Source organism: Lygodium microphyllum, chromosome 25, assembly GCF_053477565.2.
Source record: "Lygodium microphyllum isolate KBCC chromosome 25, Lygodium_microphyllum_v1.1.10, whole genome shotgun sequence".
Lineage (NCBI taxonomy): Eukaryota > Viridiplantae > Streptophyta > Polypodiopsida > Schizaeales > Lygodiaceae > Lygodium > Lygodium microphyllum.
Genome location: NC_141159.1, coordinates 46,984,494 through 47,004,606, shown reverse-complemented (window position 1 = coordinate 47,004,606; position 20,113 = coordinate 46,984,494). Strand labels below are relative to the sequence as shown.

Below are 20,113 nucleotides of genomic sequence, written 5' to 3'. Positions count from 1 at the left end.
ATCAGCCCGACGAGCCGGGCAAGAAGATGAAGCCATTTTAGGCTGAAAATTGAAATAAAAATGGCTCAAGAGAAGTGAAAACTTGAGTCTCGAGAGAAGGGAGAAGGCTCAAGAGTCGAGTCAAGAGAGAAGGGAAAAGGAGAAAAGGGAGAAGAAAAAAGGAAGAAGAGAAGAGGAGAAAAATTGAGAACTTGGAACTTGGAGAAGAAAAAAGACTCAAGAGAAGAGAAGAAGAAGAAAGAGAAGGAAGAAGGAAGAAGGAAAAAAAAAGAAGAAGAGAAAGGAGAAGTGAAGAGAAGGGAGAAGAAAGAAGAAAGAAGAGAGGTTGGAGGCGTGAGGAGACGAGGGGACTAGCCGCTGATGGAAGGGGCGGACTAGTCACTCGCTGTTGCAGCAGACGGGACAAGGCGGGCGGAATGTGCGTCGTGCAGACAAGAGAGAGAGGTGAGCGGGAACGGGCAGGTCTAGGATTGACGAGCGGGCGGGAGCAGCCGGCGGGCCGAAGGTAAGTGGAATGCTACGTGGCGTTCTCTCTCCAGAACGGAACAGGGAACGTTCCACAGATTTGAAACGCATCCCATGATGGCTTCATGCCGGGGACAGCGATTCGACGTGCCAGGGGGATCGTTCCGGTCGTTTCCTGTTTCTATGGTGCCAAGAAATTAAATATAGACACAATACCTACATCTAGGTTGCTTGTGAAACTTGCCGATGAAAAAGAAATCATGTCCTAAGGATCTCTGCTCTCCATCTAGCCCTTTCAGCTCTTTCTTAATGTTGAATCTTGGCTTGACGATTTTCATCTAATGTTGAATAATGGGATTAAAAGATTGCCACTTGGCAAAACTTGCCTATGCAAGTGGGAAAAACTTTTTAAAGGATTGGTGGAAGTTTATTCCAGCCATTGTGAGAGAACGTTTTTAAGGGCTGGTGGAAGTCTATTTTAGCCATCGTGAGAGAGGAGGCGGCTGTTGGAGAGTAAGAAAAGATTGCTGATGTGATTTTCAACCACTAAGGATCGGTCCTATCAAAAATAATAGGTATGCTCTGATACCATGTCAAAATAAGCGATAGTGCAAAAAGAGAGTAGGGTTTGCGGAGAGTAACACAAAGTGTGTACAGCAAACACTGAGAACGAAAAGAAACTCTGAAACAAGAACACGATGATGATGCATTGAATCATCCTATGAGAAGAAAAGCTGATACAACCAAGCTTGGCTAGGCCAATTTGTCTTCCAAGTATCCTTGAGCAATTATTGACCCTTAGACCCGCATTAATTAATTAATTAATGCCTAGTCTCTAATGTCGCCACTAACATTTATAGCCAATAAATTGGCCTAGGCACAAATCTAACACTGGATACCACCTAGCACTTGTCAGGCAGCATAACTTATTACAACTTTTGCCTTTGACGCCCACTACAACCTCAAGGTCCTTGGACCGATTCCATGAAATAACTACCACGTGCATCACATGTGCTAAACAACCTTGCACATTTAATAATATCTTAATCAAATGTTATCGACAAGATTATAGCATCTCAAAATTTTACGTCCCCATGACATCTCCCAATTGCCTCACTCATCATGCCTCCATCTATCCCACAGATTCCTAGCCATCCTCCCACCATCTCCTCTAATATTTCCCTTGAGTCCCCCTATCCCCTTTAGAGAGGGATACCAATACAAATGATGAGGTTCTAGATTCCTTGGTTCTCTCAGTTTCAAAGGGGGATGCCTAGGATCATAAGTTATTTCAAGGATACACATTATCTTAGGGCTTTTATCTCATGCAACTTCTTTTGCTCTTTTGGGAGCCACCCTTCCTTGTTGCTAGCATGCCCATCCTGTGCTCTTTGTTCCCTAGAGATTTTCATTGGCAAGAGTGCTTCACGAGCCCATCAATAGCTCCTCCTTATTGTCTTCAGGTCAGATCATAGACTCACCTCATCCATTCCCAATTGGATGCATCTAGTCTGACTCGTTCAAGGCCTTTCTACTCACATCGGTTTGTTTAGCCACCCCTAGCAACGGGTTTTTATCCGGAGAGGGAATCTTACCACTGTTAAGCTAAAATATACATTACTTGCTGATTAGCCTCTTAAACAGCCCCAAAACACACTAAAAATGCTCTTTTAGAGTAGAACCCTAAAACGGGGAGCCGTTCGAGAGAGTTCAGTGGAAACCCTAAAACGGGGAGCGGTTCGAGAAAGTTTAGTGGAAACCCTAATTTTTGGGGCGCCCTTCCACATCTATAAATAGACAGGCAACCCCCATTTAGCAATCATCCTTGTTTTGCAGGTTACACCAGCCCACACACCCTCTGTTGCTGTTGGCGCCCAGTTTCCAACCTGCAGCCCGCCTCCATCTGTTATCTAGCCATCATCAACTGCAGCCACATCATCTTCAGCCTGTCCATTGCTGTAGGCGACAGCTCTCAGCTACTGGCAACGACTCCAAACTGTCCCAGATTGCTGTTTAGCCTGCTGTCCATCATCTCCAGGGTCACCCAACCTGCGTTTTCAGCGTTGCAGGCCCTGACACTCTCAGACACTGTTTCAGCCTGTTGTTTACAGCAGACTGTGCACAATTTCCAGTCCCCCGATCGGCGGTACACTGCTGCGTTTACCAGTTTCCAGCCTCCAGACTGCTGCGTTTTGGTGACCAGCCTGCTGCCATTTACTATTCAGCACTCCTACACTCCAACTAGTGGTCACAGACTTGGGATCCGTCTTCGGTGGACGTCATACTCCGACATTGCTCTGCCCTTGAGCACACTGTACACTCTTACATTCATTTACAGCATTCATTCACTTCAAAGTTGTGCTCTCTCTCCCTTCTTCTGTTTGTGTTTGAGTTTTAAGTTTTGCGTTTAGAGTTTGAGTTTTGCCCTCTCTGTCTGTGTTTGTGTCTTTGTGTTTCTACTGTGGTTGTACACTCTGTGTGTCCTCAATGCAAACCCTAGCAGTCTTCTTAACAACCACTTGGTTAGACTTCATCAACAAATATTATCAACATCCACATGGTCCAATCTTGCATCAAATTTTTTGCTTCTTCCACTTTTAGCCACACCCAACGGCCCCGGATTTGAGAGGAAGGTGTTAGCAATCATGTTTTACATTGTATTCTTCTATGTAAACTCTTGCTTGTGAGCCTCAATCTGATTCAACCTAGTGACTTCATGTAGCTGCTGATAGCGACCTGTTTTCCAGCACTCTAGACAACTGTATTTCTAGTAACCCTAGTTTTGGGTCATTTAGGTCATTTGGCCTCCTTGTGTGCAGTTTGCACTTGTTTTCCTCTGCTCTACACCTGATTTTATTGTTGCTCACTCTCCTTACCTACTGCTTTTCACTTCCCCCCTTGCAAATCTATTGCTAACTGCAACCCTACATCCTAAATCCCTCATCCTTTAGCTACCTTATCCTTTTCCTTGCCTGTCCACACTATTTACAATTGTTTTCCCTCAAATTTGGATGATATAGAGTGACTTTTTAGATCATAGATGATAGTAGATACATCATGATTCATACTAGATAGATTCGAGAATCGAGATCATGATCATTTTGACAATACATTCTACACTATACTTTGTACTTATTGATCATGTTCATGGATGATTGGCATTTGGATAATGTTACATGTACTTATTTTTTGTGTCATTGTTTAACGAGTACTCTCCTTTTTGAGACTATATGACATAAACAATAATATGAGTCTATGATTGTTCAATGTGGACATCATCACTCATGGCATATGACAATCTTTTATATTGAGTTTTGAATCTTAATCTTGAACGCTTTTGAAACTCATGGATTGTGATTTTACAAACTTTGATAGAATCATGTATACTCCTCAAATATCTTCTAATGTTACATGTATACTCGTTGAGTATTTCAAGTATTTTGGTGTAAATGTTCAAGTTACAAATGGTGGCATTACCTAATATTCCTAGGAATAGACATGAAAACCATTTCTCTGTTTTGGCATTTTGGCCTCTGACCAAAACTCCATTTCACAACTCCAATACGTCTTTCCATTTCCCTGTTTCCAAAACTCCACACAACTATGCTAGTTGCCCTGCTGCCCATGGTGTCCAGCATCATTTGTCAAGCTGTGTTTTGCTGTCCTTGAGGTCACACCTGCAGGAATCTTCCCAGGAGCTGCAACATCCAAGTTTTCTATTGTTGCTTATCAAAAACACCCACTAAGCCCATCCTTCATCTCCCACACCTACCATTCAGCTTCCTAATTTTTGCTAGTTGGAGGTTCCAACAAGCTTCCATCTTTGTGTTTTCTCCTACAATTGGCTGCCCAACAATGGCCTTGACAGCAACCGTCGTCTCAGAGAGAGTTCAATATGTTCATCACCAGCAGCTCTTGGGGATTGCATTTTTCTCTCTCTACTACTGTCCTTAACACCTTATGTCTTCTCTAACATCCCCCTACCCGGAGGACTATGTTTCACTTCCTCCACAAAGCATCTTCATCGACAAGTACTACCACTTGATCAATTGAGACAATGCAATCATCTCTCAGATCCACTCACGTCAATATCGGTCCTAGAAAGACAGTCAACTCACTCTCTCACTCCATTGTATTAGCATGATTCATTCAACAAGATGAATTGTTTGTGTTTCTGAGTCCTTTGTCATAGTGTTCGCCCTACACACCTTGTGTTTACGCCCCACAAGCCCTTCTTTTTCTTCACATGCAAACCGTGTGTTTCCAGCTAAAATTGCTCCTAGACTATGGCAACCTGTTGTCTTGCTGCTCTAACTCTTCACCGATGTGTTTTCATCTACTACACTCTAGACAATCTTCATTTCATCTTGCCCTAATTTGTCACTTGATTCTGAACTTCAAAGAGTGTACTCTTGTGTTGGTTTTTATGTTCTCACACTAAACTCGCTTCATTGTTATACCAGTCTCTATACTTTCTGATCGCTTGTGTCTTTTTGACCTATGTGAGAAATTTGAAAGTTGAGAAACCCATTTATTAATTCATTTCTTTTGATTTCACACTCACAACCCCAAAAAGGGTTGGATACTCACATTCTAAGAACAGACGAGGCAGCTGTGATGAGGGAGGCGGGATGACACTCTGCAGGCATCTTGAGGTGAGAGGGGGGCATCCTGAAATACGGCGGGCTGTGAGAAGGGAAGGCCTTGGCACCATCCGAGGCTGCCAATGCCTATAAATAGGGCACAGACTTTCTTCATTCAACATATTCACTAACTCTCTCCATCAAATCACTCTTTTCTTCCATCAATCTCCACTCTTCCTTAGCCTCTCCATTGTTGTCTACACCCCTACTCAGAGGACATCTCAGTTCTTGGACAATCCTATGTAATTGTTTGCTGCTTGGTGCCCTATTCCATCTATATCATGCTATGTTTACATTGCAAATGCTGCCGCCCAACTATTCTACTCCATTTGGCTGAGTGTTGTCATCAAGATTGTTGCAAGCGACATCTTTCCCACCGTTTAGCATTTGTGTTTTGTAGTGCATCCCCTTCTCGTCATCCCACTCATCTCCAACTGGCAATATACACTCCCTATGTGCTACATTTTGCTACTATTGGGTCTTCTACAACTACGTTTCAACAGGAGGCAGACCACCATGTTTTTCTTCACACTCAAAGCACGGTGATTTGCTAGTTATCTTCTAGTATAGTGCTTTCTATAGCTACAAGTTCTTCACCTTCTGCTTCAACCACATTCCCAACTTCACAGGCACAATATGCATCTATCATGCTTCTAGAGACTTTCCTGAAGGATGGTGATTTTTAGCATACTTGGTCATCATAGTTCCTTGATGACTACCCTCTAGTGGCATTAGTGACAACCTCTCTATGCTACACAGTTGTTATGGTGTTATATTATTGCAATGATGGTCATGCACACACATTTACAGTTGATCAATTCATAGAGGATGACTTGATTTTTTGGTGGCCTAACCAATCTATTTGGTTGGTGAATAGAGACGTATGACATCAAGCTTTGACCCCTTAATTTGACTTGGATGTTGATTCCTTGTCATAGTTCGTATCCCATCACAAAGCAAAAAGCCAACATCTCCTATAGCATGTCTAGACTAAACTAATACCTACAACTTTGGTGGTCTTGAGAGCGGTAGACTTCCTCGATCTCTCTACTACAACTTTGATTCTCCTTTGATGCTAGCAAGGATGCTCCTATCCTGCAATTGCAGAGTAGCGCTCCTCATGTATCCTTAGCCCAAAGAGGCATTGTGAGAGAGTGGAGGCTAAGCATGTTTAACATGCATTGATTTAACTAACTATTAACAAATCCTGAAGCTGATGTGACTTAATGGGAGATACAATTGCAAGTTGGCTTTGCTTCTACTTCGTTCTCACATAGAGGAACCCTTCGGCAAGGCTCTAAAGGAGGAGAATCCATGGTCATGATGTGCTTTTATAAGGTTATTCATGACAAGTATCGAGACTCAACTATTTGCAACTATGATTAGTGTTTGAATATGAATGACATCAACTTGCGTACTTTCTCCGAGGCGCGTCTGGCACCGATGCAATATTGAAAAGCTCAACATGTGCAAACATTGACGATGGACCACTTGGATTGAGCACATCCATGGGGCATCGTGACCCTCACATGGCCACTGGCTCCCCGTTTGTCATATTCAAATAGTTACATCTACTTGCAGCTAGCATAGTTATAATCCATCCGATTATTATAGTCAATTATACAAGGCTTGACTTTGCAGGCCACTTTCAGTTTACTTGTACGTTGAATGCTAACTAAGTAATCAGAAACGATAAAGATGCCAGGCAACAGCGACAATAATACGATAACAAAAACGGCGAAGGCAAGCCAGTCGCCAAATGGTAAAGAAACAACTCGCGTGTTCATTGTTCTATTCATCATGCATGATGGTGCATCGACCCAAAAATGGCATCCTTATGACTAAGATTAGTCTCCAAAAACAGCTAAATCTGCATACGAGAGAAGGTCGGAAGTTAGACAAGCCTGGAGCAAGGCGAGCTCGAGCATTGGTAGGAGGGCAAGTTGATCATGGAAAAGAGGGACTGCATCCACGATCTGCAGGGTGAAGTCGTCGCCTTCGGCGGCACCATTCCTGACCACGCGCCCGATCAGGACCCCGTTCACGGCACAGGTTTTATGCTTGACTGCGTGCAGAACAGCTTTGACATACGCCTTCTCGCCGAGCTCGTACTTCCCCACCATTCTGTGACCTCGAGATTGAAAATGAAATCGAAATCATGTCAGAAACACAAGCATCATTACACACTCATATCCTAAGGGCCGTTTACACCGGCGCCCGCCTCCTCCACCCCCACCCCCTTTTGGACCTTCCAAACCCTTACACCCCTCGTTTTATCAACCATGTTCACTTATTTCCACTTCCTTCAATCAATAGCTTGCATAACCATACAAACAAGAAAAAGAAACTTGCAAAAGATTAAACATACAAACAAGAAACTTGCTCAAAGTCTATACAACAATGGCTTTGGTATATTCCTACTCTTGCATGACCATCACATTGCAACCTTATAAGGACATTAGTAAATATAAGCACACAAATATGCTAATTAAATAGCATGGCGAAGAGCTAGCACAAGTCTCTTCATTATTTCATAATTGTTTGGGAAAGTATCATTCCTTTGTATGCATTCAAGAAGGATATGTGTTCTATTTTGTTCAATATTAGAAAGGGCAAGGTCAATATATCTAGTTACAATTATAGATTCTAACCTTCAATAAAGATTGAATTTTTAAAGATTATTCTTGTTCTTTGGTAGAGTTGAGAACCAAGGCTGGCTACTTACAACAACTACTACTCCTCTTCTCACAACTTCTTACACCAAGCAAGGGCTAAGTTTGGCTACTAACATCTTGATCATTTGTATAGAGAACCTAGAATTCGGATTATATACTTGGAAAGTTTGGAAAAATAAGTGAACTTAAGTGGAACAAATATTAACATGTTTAAAAGGGAGCCACTCAACTCAAGTTAACTAAGAGTAGTTTTCAAAAGAAGAACCACCTTATTATCGTACCATTGTAATAGCATATGCCTTAATGGGCAATGCTAACAAATACTTAAGAGAAAAGAATCATCAAACTTGCACACACAACCTATATTTGTAGGCCAAGGCTCCTAGCAAGCTCTTGCTATTAGCAAATTTTGCAATCTGTCCCTTGAAAGAGTAAAAGTGAGTAGACTCAACACAACAAAATATGCTACAAGGAAAATTGAAAGGCATGAAGGGCTTTAAAGGGTTAAAGAATGTAAACTCAAAAGGAAGCACAATACCTTTCCATGTATATCCAACAAAAAGGATGTTAGATGAAAGCAAAAAATATCGTGAGCATTTCACAAGTTAAATTGGAGCTCAAAGATGTTGATATGTAAAAGTTAGTAAATTTTGAAAGAGTGCTAAAGTGAACTAGACTCAATACAATACAATATGTGCAAGGGACTTTAAACGGCACAAAAGGAAAGGTTTAGAGAGTGCAAACTTAGAAAGAAGCACAATATCTTTCAATGTATATCCAATGGAAATGATGTTAAATGAAACAAAAATAGTTTTTGCATTGTTTCAATACATGGGGCATGTCGGAAGGAGAATATGTATGCATATGTAGTTTGAGTCACTGATCGTGATTTTGAATGTTCACATATCTTTTGGTTGTAGGTGCCATGGCCAAGTGGGAATAAGAATAGAAACACTACATTTTCCAAGGTGATATCAAGGCAAGGTGAGGTTCTTGCAAGCAAGTCATCCGTCTTGAACGTTGTTGTTCGTTCAACGAGACGGTCATTATTTTATAATATAATGCATGCAAACTCGTACTGATCAGCTCTTTGAAATGCCCGTCAACATCGGCTTGGCTTGACTACATTTTCGAGCAAATTGTAACATCTTTCATTCTCATGATCTGCTTAGAGCATTGGGTCGAATGGAGAGCTTTCACGATGGAGCTCTATAATCCTTTCAATGGATTGCTTGTTGTTAAGGATCCAAAGCCCTATCCTTGGATGTAGATATTCTGCTACTATAGCCATGTACTTCTGGATCAGTGGATTATGTAGCATGTTAAAAGCAAACACATCTACAATATCGGATGTAGTCAAGTCAATTCTGGGAGATGGCTATGAAAGCGATCCATCATTCCAAGAGACTAGAAGGTTATCGAGAATAGATCGACGATCCAAGGTTCCGTTCGCAATCACTCTTGTCATTTTGCAAATCGAGATGAATGTATCAATGATGCTCAATAGTTGAAGCTATAACGGCTTTGCATTGAGAATTCATTTGGTGTAGTTTGGTAAGAGTGACACCATGTATTTGTTCCTCTCATTCTTCGCAAGACATGGTCGGCATTTAGTTATCATCATGTTGACTCCATGTTGTTGGCATGCAAGAATGAGAATAGTGCTTGACAAAGCCATTGTAGCTTATATTTCTTCTGTAGATGGATTGTTCTTTGCGAGTTGTTAGCATGATGTTGCATTGTGACTATACCACAGGATGCATACGTTGTTAGTCTTCCAATGATGCTTTCACATTCTATTGCCCAAGATGATTTGAATTTTTCTATGTCATACGAAGTTGCAGCAAACAGTTTTAGTGATATTTTTCTAGAAGCTATAGTCTTGTTTTTTCTAGAAGTCCTACAGGATGCCTTGCGACTTTGTTTCTTCGTAGCGTCCATTGATGCTCATGAGAACAATATGTTTTTATCATAAAACTACAGCACACTTGTTCATGGAAAAACATGCTATACTTCGTTTAAAATTTTCAAAAGATAGTTTATTTTTTGACGTGCAAGGATGATATTTTTTTCTTAATAGTAATTCTAATAAAATCAATAAATAATAACAATACTTCAAAAACTTAACAAAACTAAATGAAATGAGAAAGCATGCTGAAGAGTTGGGACAAATATCTTCGTAATTAAATAATTATGGGAGAAGGTGCCATTCCCCCGTCCTTTCAAATTATCTGATTTATTAAAGTTTTACATTTTCATTTTTTTTAGTATATTTGAAAGTTCATTACGCTTTCGTTTTTGCCATACGTTCTAAAGATCGTTTTCTTTCATTTTTGTTTCACTACTATTTACTAATCCTAAAAATAACGAATGACAAAGATTTGAATCTAACCTTAATCAACTAAGAATATGAAGGAAAATTTAATTTAAACTAATCCTAAAAAGAATGAATGACAAAGATTTGAATCTCTCCTTTTAGCTTGCAAACACGATGACTAAGGAACTGACGTACATGTTTCTACACACTTGTGTATGACCTTCCTCTCTCCTCAAATAAGAGGCAAATTTCATAATGAAGAGAATGGCCCGTACTACTTAACTCTCCCCCCTTTATATAGGCTTAAGGCTTCCCAACGTTCAAAGCTTTCCTTTAAGCTTTTGTAATTTACAAACTTGAAAAGCCTAAAAGCTTTCAAACATTTAAGCTTTTCTTAAAAAAGTTTTTTTTCGATTTGGATGTACACTTATGTTTTCCTTCTTTAACCCAAAAAATAACAAAAAAGATAATTACCAAATGTCACATAGCTGCACCTATAAAAATAGTAGAGCTTTTTATTAGATGATTGAACCAAATATGGACATGTTAAGTTTGAGCACCAAAAGAAACATTGATTCAGATAATTCACAAATTACATTGATAAGACACTTATTACTTACATCGATTAGGTAAATATAGTATGGATCACGATGATATCCACAACATGAGAAGGCACACCAAGAGGTCCATCAATACTAGTCCACAACATTGGAGTACTTACTCTAGTCTCTACCGATGCTAGGTCTTATGCTTGGATGCTTTTCCCCCCTCCTTGCAAATAGTAGGATTGCCAAGCACCTTGATATCTTATAGTAATTTGCATGTCATGTGGTGGATTGATTGACGCTACTAGTCAATTAGAATGCACTCTCCCAAGTTATTGTTGTCCACTTTCATGGGTCTATAGAGTGACAAAGGACATCACATGAAGGACCCAAAGAGACATGCAGCCATGACTCCACTACCCATTCAAATTAAATTGAATGTGTCTTCTCAACCATTATTGTCAATGTCACTCACCATCATTGTTTACCATTATGGCTCACCAATCATTGTTTTCTTGTCTCGTGCTTAGTATAACATAGAGAGGTGCATGAAAGTGGAACTCCTCCTCTTCTCATAGCTTCGTACCGTAGGCAAGGGCCAAGTCTAGCTATTAGGTACTTGATATCAAATAATATAGAAATAAAGTTGTACATAGCAACTTATCGCAACTTACCCAATATCCTAATCATTCCCATAGAGAATAGGGGGGTCGAATTATATGCTTTAGTTGCATCATTACAAGAAAAATAAAAATTGTTATTGCATTATGATGAAGATGTAGTAAGTCTGGTGTGCAAATCGGGTGTTGTATGAGTGCATAGTGAACGCCGGAAGGTCCCCAAGAGCAAAGAACTCTACAAAAGCTCATAAATCAAGAAGAGAGGTTTGCACGACATAAAACAAAAAGACCGATTGGGTACAATCTCCCCCCCCATGCCTCGTGTGAGCGCTCCACAAGGCATATATTTATAAATTTATTAATCTCAAAGCTTAAAAATAGCCCAATTTACAATTAGCATGCTTTTGACTATTGTATTTGCTTTTGCCCAAATAAAGAATAAAGTGTTTGGGTATCCAAAAAGTCAGGCAGTGCCCAAATACAATGTTCAATAATTGAATATTTAAACCAAGCACCTATGCGCATATAAAATAATAAATATTTATCAAGCACTTTAATAAATAAGTTCACCTAAATAAATATTGGCGCCATACCTTAAATGATAAGGTGCACGCCCATTAAATATAATAATTATTCAAGGTATTTTGATTACATGCACTTGTCCACTATTTCCCAAAGCCGCTGCTACCTGCTCTACATCAACTGAAGCATTCACAATTGTTTAAAAAATAATAAAATAAAATCCACAAAAGTGAATACCTAGCAGTCTTCAGCTACAAAATAATAAAATAGGTTGGAACTCTGTCCTAACCTTAATTTAATACGAGTGCACTCTAAACTCATAAACGTCCATTAATTTAAATATGTATTTTACAAGATCACATGCTGTGGAATTACCCACGTGCACATTAAATTAATATGATGCCCGAAAATGATAGGCGTCTCCTTCAACTTCTCGCATAAGGAATCCACCTTGTGTACAAGTCCCAACAAATACATATAGTTTTACGAAGTCCACCTTGTGTACAAGTCCCAACAAATACATATAGTTTTACAAAATCCACCATGGAATATACCTTTAGTTTTACGGAATCCACTGAAAAACCTCACAGAATCCACCATGGAATATGCCTCCTGGCATCATACCCCCGAGGTGAGATAGTAATTGTCCTCAATTGCTATTAGCTCAATGTGGAGAGTGAGGGGTAAGCACTTAGGTCGCGGGCATGCATCCATTGGGCCTCTTCTCAACAAGATGATTTTTAAACTTAACCAAATATCTACGGCCAATTCTAGTGGTCATAAAGTCAGTGTCTAGAATAGTTTCAGGTTCAAGTATTTCAATTTCTTCTTCTAACAAATTAGGGCTTTCATAGACAGGGTGGACAGGTAATTGGCCTCTAAAAGGTTGTAACAAACTGATATAAAAAATATTATGGATTTTCTAGTGTTGGGGTAGTTCTAATTTAAATGCATTGTCATTGATCTTGTGAATTATTTTGAAAGATCCATAAAATCTAGGTGCTAATTTAACAACAGGGTGTTTCTCAACACTTTGCAATCTTCTCTTTTCAATGCGTAACCAAACATAATCATTAACATTCAAACTCATGGCTTTTCTTTTCTTATTAGCTTGTTTAGTCTATGATTGTTGGGCTTTGGCAATCATGTATTTAACTTTAGTAAAAATAGTAGCATACGTATTGGTAATATCATTAGCAGCTTTAACTTTGTTTGACAATGATGTGACATGTATAGGCAATCTATGTTTATAAATGATTTCAATATATGCTTTTTGTGTAGCTGTAGGTGGTGTATTATTGTATGCAAATTGAAGTAGATGCAAATGTGTATCCCATGTTTGTGGTTTTGAAATTGTGTATGCACGCAAAAGATCTAGAATTGTACTGTTAGTAGCTTCCGTTTGCCCATTGGTTTCAGGATAAAATGCAAATGAAAAATCAATCTTAGTACCTAAAGTAGCAAACAAAGTAGTTCAAAAATTATTACAAAATCTAGAATCACGATTAACTTTTGGCAAACCATGATTAGTGAAAACAGTCTTTAAAAATAATTGTGCAGCTTGAGATGTAGTTAATGGTTTCTTGCATGGTAGGAAATATACTTATTTGCTAAATCGATCGATTGTAGTCCAAATCATATCATGATTAGCTTGTGTGTTAGGCAAACCAGTTATCAAATCCATTGAAATATGTTCCCATGGACGTTCAAGATTTGGTAAAGGCATTAACAAACCATATTGCTTTCCATGGTGACGCTTGACTCTTTGACAAATTGAACACTCAGAAACAAAGTTAGAAACATCAGATTTCATTTATGGCCAATAAAAATCTTCAACCAATGTTCTTAAAGTGAAAATAATACCTCTATGACCTTGATATGGGGGACAATGAATTTCATGCAACACAAATGATTTAAATGGAATAGTGACACACAATCTTTTCTCATAAAACATAAATCCATCAAAATCGGAGAAAGAGTCAATTGGAATCTAGTTATTAGCAACTAATTTGTTCCAATCAGCTTGAAAAATGGGGTCATGGTCATAGATATCCTTCATAGGAATAAGGGAATCAAAAGATAGAACGGAAATATTATGGATACTTGGTATTCTACTCAATGCATCGGCAACAATATTTTCTCTTCCGGGTTGATATTGGATAAGTGGATGGAAAATTTGAATGAAAGAATCCCATTTAATATGGCGGTTAGAAATTTGTGGCTGACTAAGAAGATGTTTGATACTTTGTTGGTCAGTTTTGATCTTAAATTCGAAACTCATTAGATAGTGTTTCCATTGACGTAAGGCTTAAACTACAACTAACAATTATTTATCATAAAGTTCAGAGGGTTTAATTTTGCAACTAGAATAGACTATGGGATATGAATCTTGCATAAGGATAGCTCCTATTCCTGATCCGCTAGCATCAGTGTGACTACTAGAAAGAATGGTCGATTAAAATCAGGTAATTGCAAAACAGGTGCATGTGTTAAAGCATGTTTCAATAAATTGAAAGACTTTTGTTGGTTATTAGACCAATGATACACAACATCTTTCTTTAACAAATTTGTCAAACTTGCCTTTATCTTTTTAGGATCAACTTGAATACCATGAGAAGAAACAATGTGACCTAAGTATTCAATTTGGGTTTGGAAAAATTTACTCTTGTCAGGGTTAGCATATAATTGATTCTCTTTTAATAATTTGAAAATCAAAGACAGATGTTCACAATGCTCATTCTCATTCTTATTGAAAATCAATATATCACCAAAGAAAACAATTACATAATTTTGATACTTCAAAAATATACGATTCATCATACGATTGAATGTAGCTAGTGCATTAGTCAAACTGAAAGGGATAACAAGGAATTCATAATGATCAATTTGAGTTCTAAATGCAGTCTTGAAAATATCAAGTGTATCCAATCGCACTTGATGATATCCAAATTTGAGATCTATCTTTCTAAAAATAGTGGCTCCTTATAGTTTATCCATGAGATCGTCTATCCTAGGGATTGAATATCTGTTCTTAACAGTGATATTGTTTAGGGCACCATAGTCAATGCACATCCTATAGGTATTATTTTTCTTCTTGACTAATAGGACTGATGCACCAAAAGAAGAACTACTGGGCCTAATGAGTCCTTAGGTCAAAAATTCTTCTGCTTGTGCTTGGATTTCTTTCTGTTCAATCTGATTGTGTCTATAAAGTGCTTTACATGGTGGTTGAGAACCTGGGATTAAGTCTATTTTATGATCTTCAAGATATGTATGTGGTAAACCAGGTGGTAAATCAGTAGCAAAACAATCTTTAAATTGTGAAAGAAACTGTGCATACCTAGGATACATCTGATTTTCCTTAGCTTCAAATTCATTTACCCATACTAAGTATGATTTGCTACCTTTTCTCAATGCACATTTAGCCTATGTGTGACTAAGTAAGTGAAAATGATCAAAGGTGTGTGTTCCATGTAACGTGTTTTGTTTTCCGTTAGAATAAATTGTGATAGAATGTGTAGTATAATCTATATCAAGATTATATTTGTGACGCCAAGGCATTTCTAAAATAATATCACTCGCTTGCAACGGCACAACCAATAAATTTCTTTGCTCAACATACTCACCAATTTTAATCTCTAAGTGATGAACTTCTTGTGTACCATTGTATCTAGTGTCTAAGAATGAAGCCTTTATGCCTTTATGTGATAATGAGTTAGAATAGTAGTTAAATTCAATTATTTTACCAACTTTGCAGAAATAAAATCATGTGTGCTTCCATCATCATGCAAAACAATATTTTATTGACCATGCACAAAACATTTAATCGTTAATAATGAATGAGAATTTGGCATACTTTGTAAAATATCTGAAGCATCACCAATATCATCATCATCTTCAGTGAAGGCTGGCATATCTTCATGGTCTTTGCCATCAGTCGCTCCTAAGTAATTGATTTGAACAGTCGGCTTCTTGGATTGACAATTTATTGCTAAGTGTCCAGGTTGTTGACACTTGTAGCAAATTATAGGCTTTGCTTTGGAAACATTATTGGTAATGGCAGAAAACTTGGATATGTTGGGATTTGGATGGAGAGAAGCCTTAGGGTTTGAATTTGTGTTTGATAGTAAAGCAGGTGGTCGAGTCCAGGGTTTATGGAAATAAGAATGAAAAAAGCGATTTTGATTGAATCTTCAGAAGTTAGAATTAAATTGCTTTGTATGAAAGTTACCATTAATTGAAAATTGTTGTGGTCGCTTTTCTCGTCCACAAATTTTGTCTTCAGCATCATGTGCTAGAGAAATCACATTTTCCAAAGTCTTTGGCTCGAATATGTTCACTTCTGCATAGAAGTAACCAAGCAAACTGGACATATACTTGTGCTTGTGAATCGCCTCAGGAACATCTTCAAGCATTTGAAGTTGTAGTAAGGCACTCAAAAAATGCTTAGTGTATTGTGGTATGGATTCATGATCTCTTTGTTGTAGTAGATCCCACTGTTTGATTGCTTTTTCATGGAATTGAGGTGGAAGAAAATTATGCAAAAATTTCTTTTGAAAGGCCTCCCAAGTAGAGGGACAATTAACACTCTTGCGGACAATAGTCCACCACAACAATGGTCTGTCTACTAGATGGCTAGCGATGCATTTAAGTTTATCTTTTTCAGCATACTGCTCTTTATGGAAATAATCATCAAACTGACTGCTCATTTGATTTTAATTTTCAATATGAATACAAACTATGAAAGCATGGCTATCGACCCTTTAGTTTTTTAGAATCTAAAGCTAAAGGTGTTAGAAAAGTTACCACAAGAATAACTGGTTTGTGGCAGCCAGGCATTCATAGCAACTTTGCTTTTTGATCCTTCAATGTTGGCTCTTCATACCATTGCGAATCAAAATTCACCAAGTGTTGGATTGTTCACCCACAAATAGGGAACATGAGCTGGGTTTAGACCATTGTGAGACTTGTTAGTTTTACCCTACTAATGAGCTGTGCTGCAATAGTAATTCAACTTAATATAAGAGGAACCGTTGATTTGCATCATTGGTCATTGCGCTTGGTTGAAAAGTCAGTGGACGCGAAGCTACCATTTGTAGGATTATGACTGAACGCCTCTAAGTCAAAATCCATGCTAGACGTGGCACTCTCTACCTCTACCTGACTTATAGTAGGGGTGCTCATGTGTCCCTGAGAGCATGTGTCAAGAATCTCCCCCCAGGTGGTGGAAGTGGTCACCTTGGGGGCTCCGAATGGCAATTCCAAATGATCAGGGAGATGAATCCTTTGCAGACGACTTAAATATGTGGTCGAGTATTGTAAGTGGCAAGGTAGCCTTGTTGCTACGATCCATTGAGATTCAGCCGATAGCTGCGCCGATTTGTCCCGTCTTGCGATTAGTCATGGGGCTCAGCTCACCCCTTGTGGAAGAAGATGTAAGTCCCTCCTCCTCGGGTGATGAATCTTCATGCATGCATTCAATGGGAAGCCTTCTGATTTCTCTCCCTCTTATGAGATGAGTCGTGGGGTTCGCGCTTACCCCTCTTATACATCTCACTGCAAAATAATTGCAAGACCTCTCTCTCTCTCTCTCTCTCTCTCTCTCTCTCTCTCTCCCTCCCTCCCTCTCTCTCTCTCTCTCTCTCTCCCTCCCTCCCTCCCTCCCTCCCTCCCTCCCTCTCTCTCTCTCTCTCTCTCTCTCTCTCTCTCTCTCTCTCTCTCTCTCTCTCTCTCTCTCTCTCTCTCTCTCTCTCTCTCTCTCTCTCTCTTTCCCCCACGTAGTTGACTGTCCCCGGACGTGCAAGCCATTAGTCGTGGTTTTGCATCGCACCCACCCTACGCACATGAAGAGAAGTTAGATTTGGGGTTCAGTATGGCACCCCATTACGCATGCAATTACTCATGTGGTGTCATGTATGGCTTGCATATATGAGATTAGCTGTGGGGTTTGGATTGTGCCTTGCTTGCACACATCATGAACTTAGTCGCGATCGAGAGAATTTGTCGCTTTTGCAGGGGAAAATTCTTGTTGCAACCCCCCTCCAACAATGGGATTAGTCGTGGGGTTTGGGGCTCGGTGTGGCGCCCCCTCGCACCACATGCAAGTAGCCGTGGGGGTTTTCCCCCTACATATGCAACTAGTTTCCCCCTTGTTGTGAAATTCGGTGTGCCACGCCGGTCAAGGAAACGAGTTCTGCGATCGGCTCGCCGCGGGTCTCGGTGCTATTGTGTCGAGAAAGGGCTTGCAAGATGGGAGTGGGCCGAGCTCTCCTCCCTGATTGGAATCAAATGCACAAACCTCAGATTAGGCAAGGCTACCCATTGAGTTTAAGCATATGACTAAGCGGAGGAAAAGAAAACAAACGAGGATTTCCCTAGCAGCGGAAGCGAACCAAAAGTAGCCCAGCTTAAAAATCCTACAGCCTCGCCATGCAAATTGTAGTTTGGAGAGGCGTCCTCTGCGAGACGAACCAGGCCCAAGTCCCTTTGAAAGGGGCATATGAGAGGGTGAGAGCCCCGTTGAGCTTGGACCATGTCTCTCCATGAGGTGTCGTTGACGAGTCAGGTTGTTTGTGTGGAATGTAGCCCTAAGTGGGTAGTAAATTCCATCCAAGGCTAAATATGGGTGAGAGACTGATAGCAAACAAGTACTGCGAGGGAAAGACGAAAAGGACTTTGAAAAGAGAGTTAAAAAGTGCTTGAAATTGCTAGGAGGGAAGTGAATGGAGGCCGCGGGTGCACCCTGATCGGATGTGGAACGACGCGAGCTAGTCCATCGCTGGTTGCACAGTGGGACAAGAGCGGTTGGCCTGCCGATGCCATCGTGTGGTCAAGGAACGAAGCACGCGCCTCTAGGCAGGCTGATGCACCTGCGCGTTCGAGATGCTAGCGCTCTAGGCTTTCCATCCGACCCGTCTTGAATTGATTGACCGTGATCTTCTATGAAAAGTTTGAGTGGGAGCATATCTCCAGGGACCTGAAAGATATCCCTCTTGATTGACAGTGGATCGTTCAAGTGTAGCCAGTTGTGCTTGCAAATTTTGACGAGCTTTTCCCTCTTCTTGAAGTTGCATCATAATTAGGTCCATTTTTTGCTCCATAGTTGGCTCTGGAAAATCACCTTCGCCCATAAAATCATCCATGTTTTAATTGAACATCCTGCAAAATCTCAAACAACCTCACACACTCCATATCTTGTTAAGAGGACGAGCGTAGCTCAAATTTGGGTTTACAAGGCTTGCTTTTTTAAAAATAAATAATGATTTTTGCTTTTACGATCTTGCGTTTTCGCGGTTACAGTAATTGATGACGATCTTCTTCCAAGTGAAAAATTCTTCCGTATGGACTACCTATGTTAGTCTACTTGTTGGAAATCGACTCTATCAAAGTGTAGGCGTGAACAGAGGCTTGCTAAAGTTTTTGGGAGCATATCTCCAGGGACCCGAAAGATATCCCTCTTGATTGACAGTGGATCATTCAAGTGTAGCCAGTTGTGCTTGCAAATTTTGACGAGCTTTTCCCTCTTCTTGAAGTTGCATCATAATTAGGTCCATTTTTTGCTCGATAGTTGGCTCTGGAAAATCACCTTCGCCCATAAAATCATCCATGTTTTAATTGAACATCCTGCAAAATCTCAAACAACCTCACACACTCCATATCTTGTTAAGAGGACGAGCGTAGCTCAAATTTGGGTTTACAAGGCTTGCTTTTTTAAAAATAAATAATGACTTTTGCTTTTACGATCTTGCGTTTTCGCGGTTACAGTAATTGATGACGATCTTCTTCCAAGTAAAAAATTCTTCCGTATGGACTACGTATGTTAGTCTGCTTGTTGGAAATCAACTCTATCAAAGTGTAGGCGTGAGCAGAGGCTTGCTAAAGTTTTTGGGATTGGTTTGAAAACAGCTCGATGTGAACACCTGCTAGGAAGGAGATTTAAGATTGAAAATTTTAAGCTTTAATAGGCTTTATAAAAGCTTAATGATTTTTATCTAATAGAACAGGATGATGGCATATACTGGCCACAATTGTCGCTATTTATTGCATGCTACCACTGAAAGTCATTAAATTTTGGAGCTTAAGCTTTTCTTAAGCTTATTAAGCTTATTAAACTCCAAACTAAATAATCTTCCTTCTCTGTTCTTTGTTATACCAAAGACTTACAAAGGATCTTCAAAGGTGGTCATCCGCTTCCTGGGTGAGGTCCTTCGTGATCTGACAACACAATAGGGGGTTCTTCACCGCCAAGAACACGTTGTTATTGACAGTTCGTTGCGAGACTACCTATAGAGCCCGTTCATTCCAGGAGCTTCGCCTTCACACGAGA

At 39.7% G+C, this 20,113-nt stretch overlaps 1 protein-coding gene across 1 annotated transcript in view; it reads right to left on the bottom strand.

The window, feature by feature from the left end:
- EMB2731 (ER membrane protein complex subunit 8/9 homolog) overlaps positions 1–7,331 on the bottom strand; it is a 36,368-nt gene extending 29,037 nt beyond the window's left edge. The window contains exon 1 of the mRNA XM_087667173.1: positions 7,013–7,331. Coding sequence (XP_087523299.1) covers positions 7,013–7,231 — 219 coding nt within the window. The 5' untranslated portion in view covers positions 7,232–7,331. The remainder of the gene's footprint in view (positions 1–7,012) is intronic.
- Positions 7,332–20,113: the final 12,782 nt, after the last annotated feature.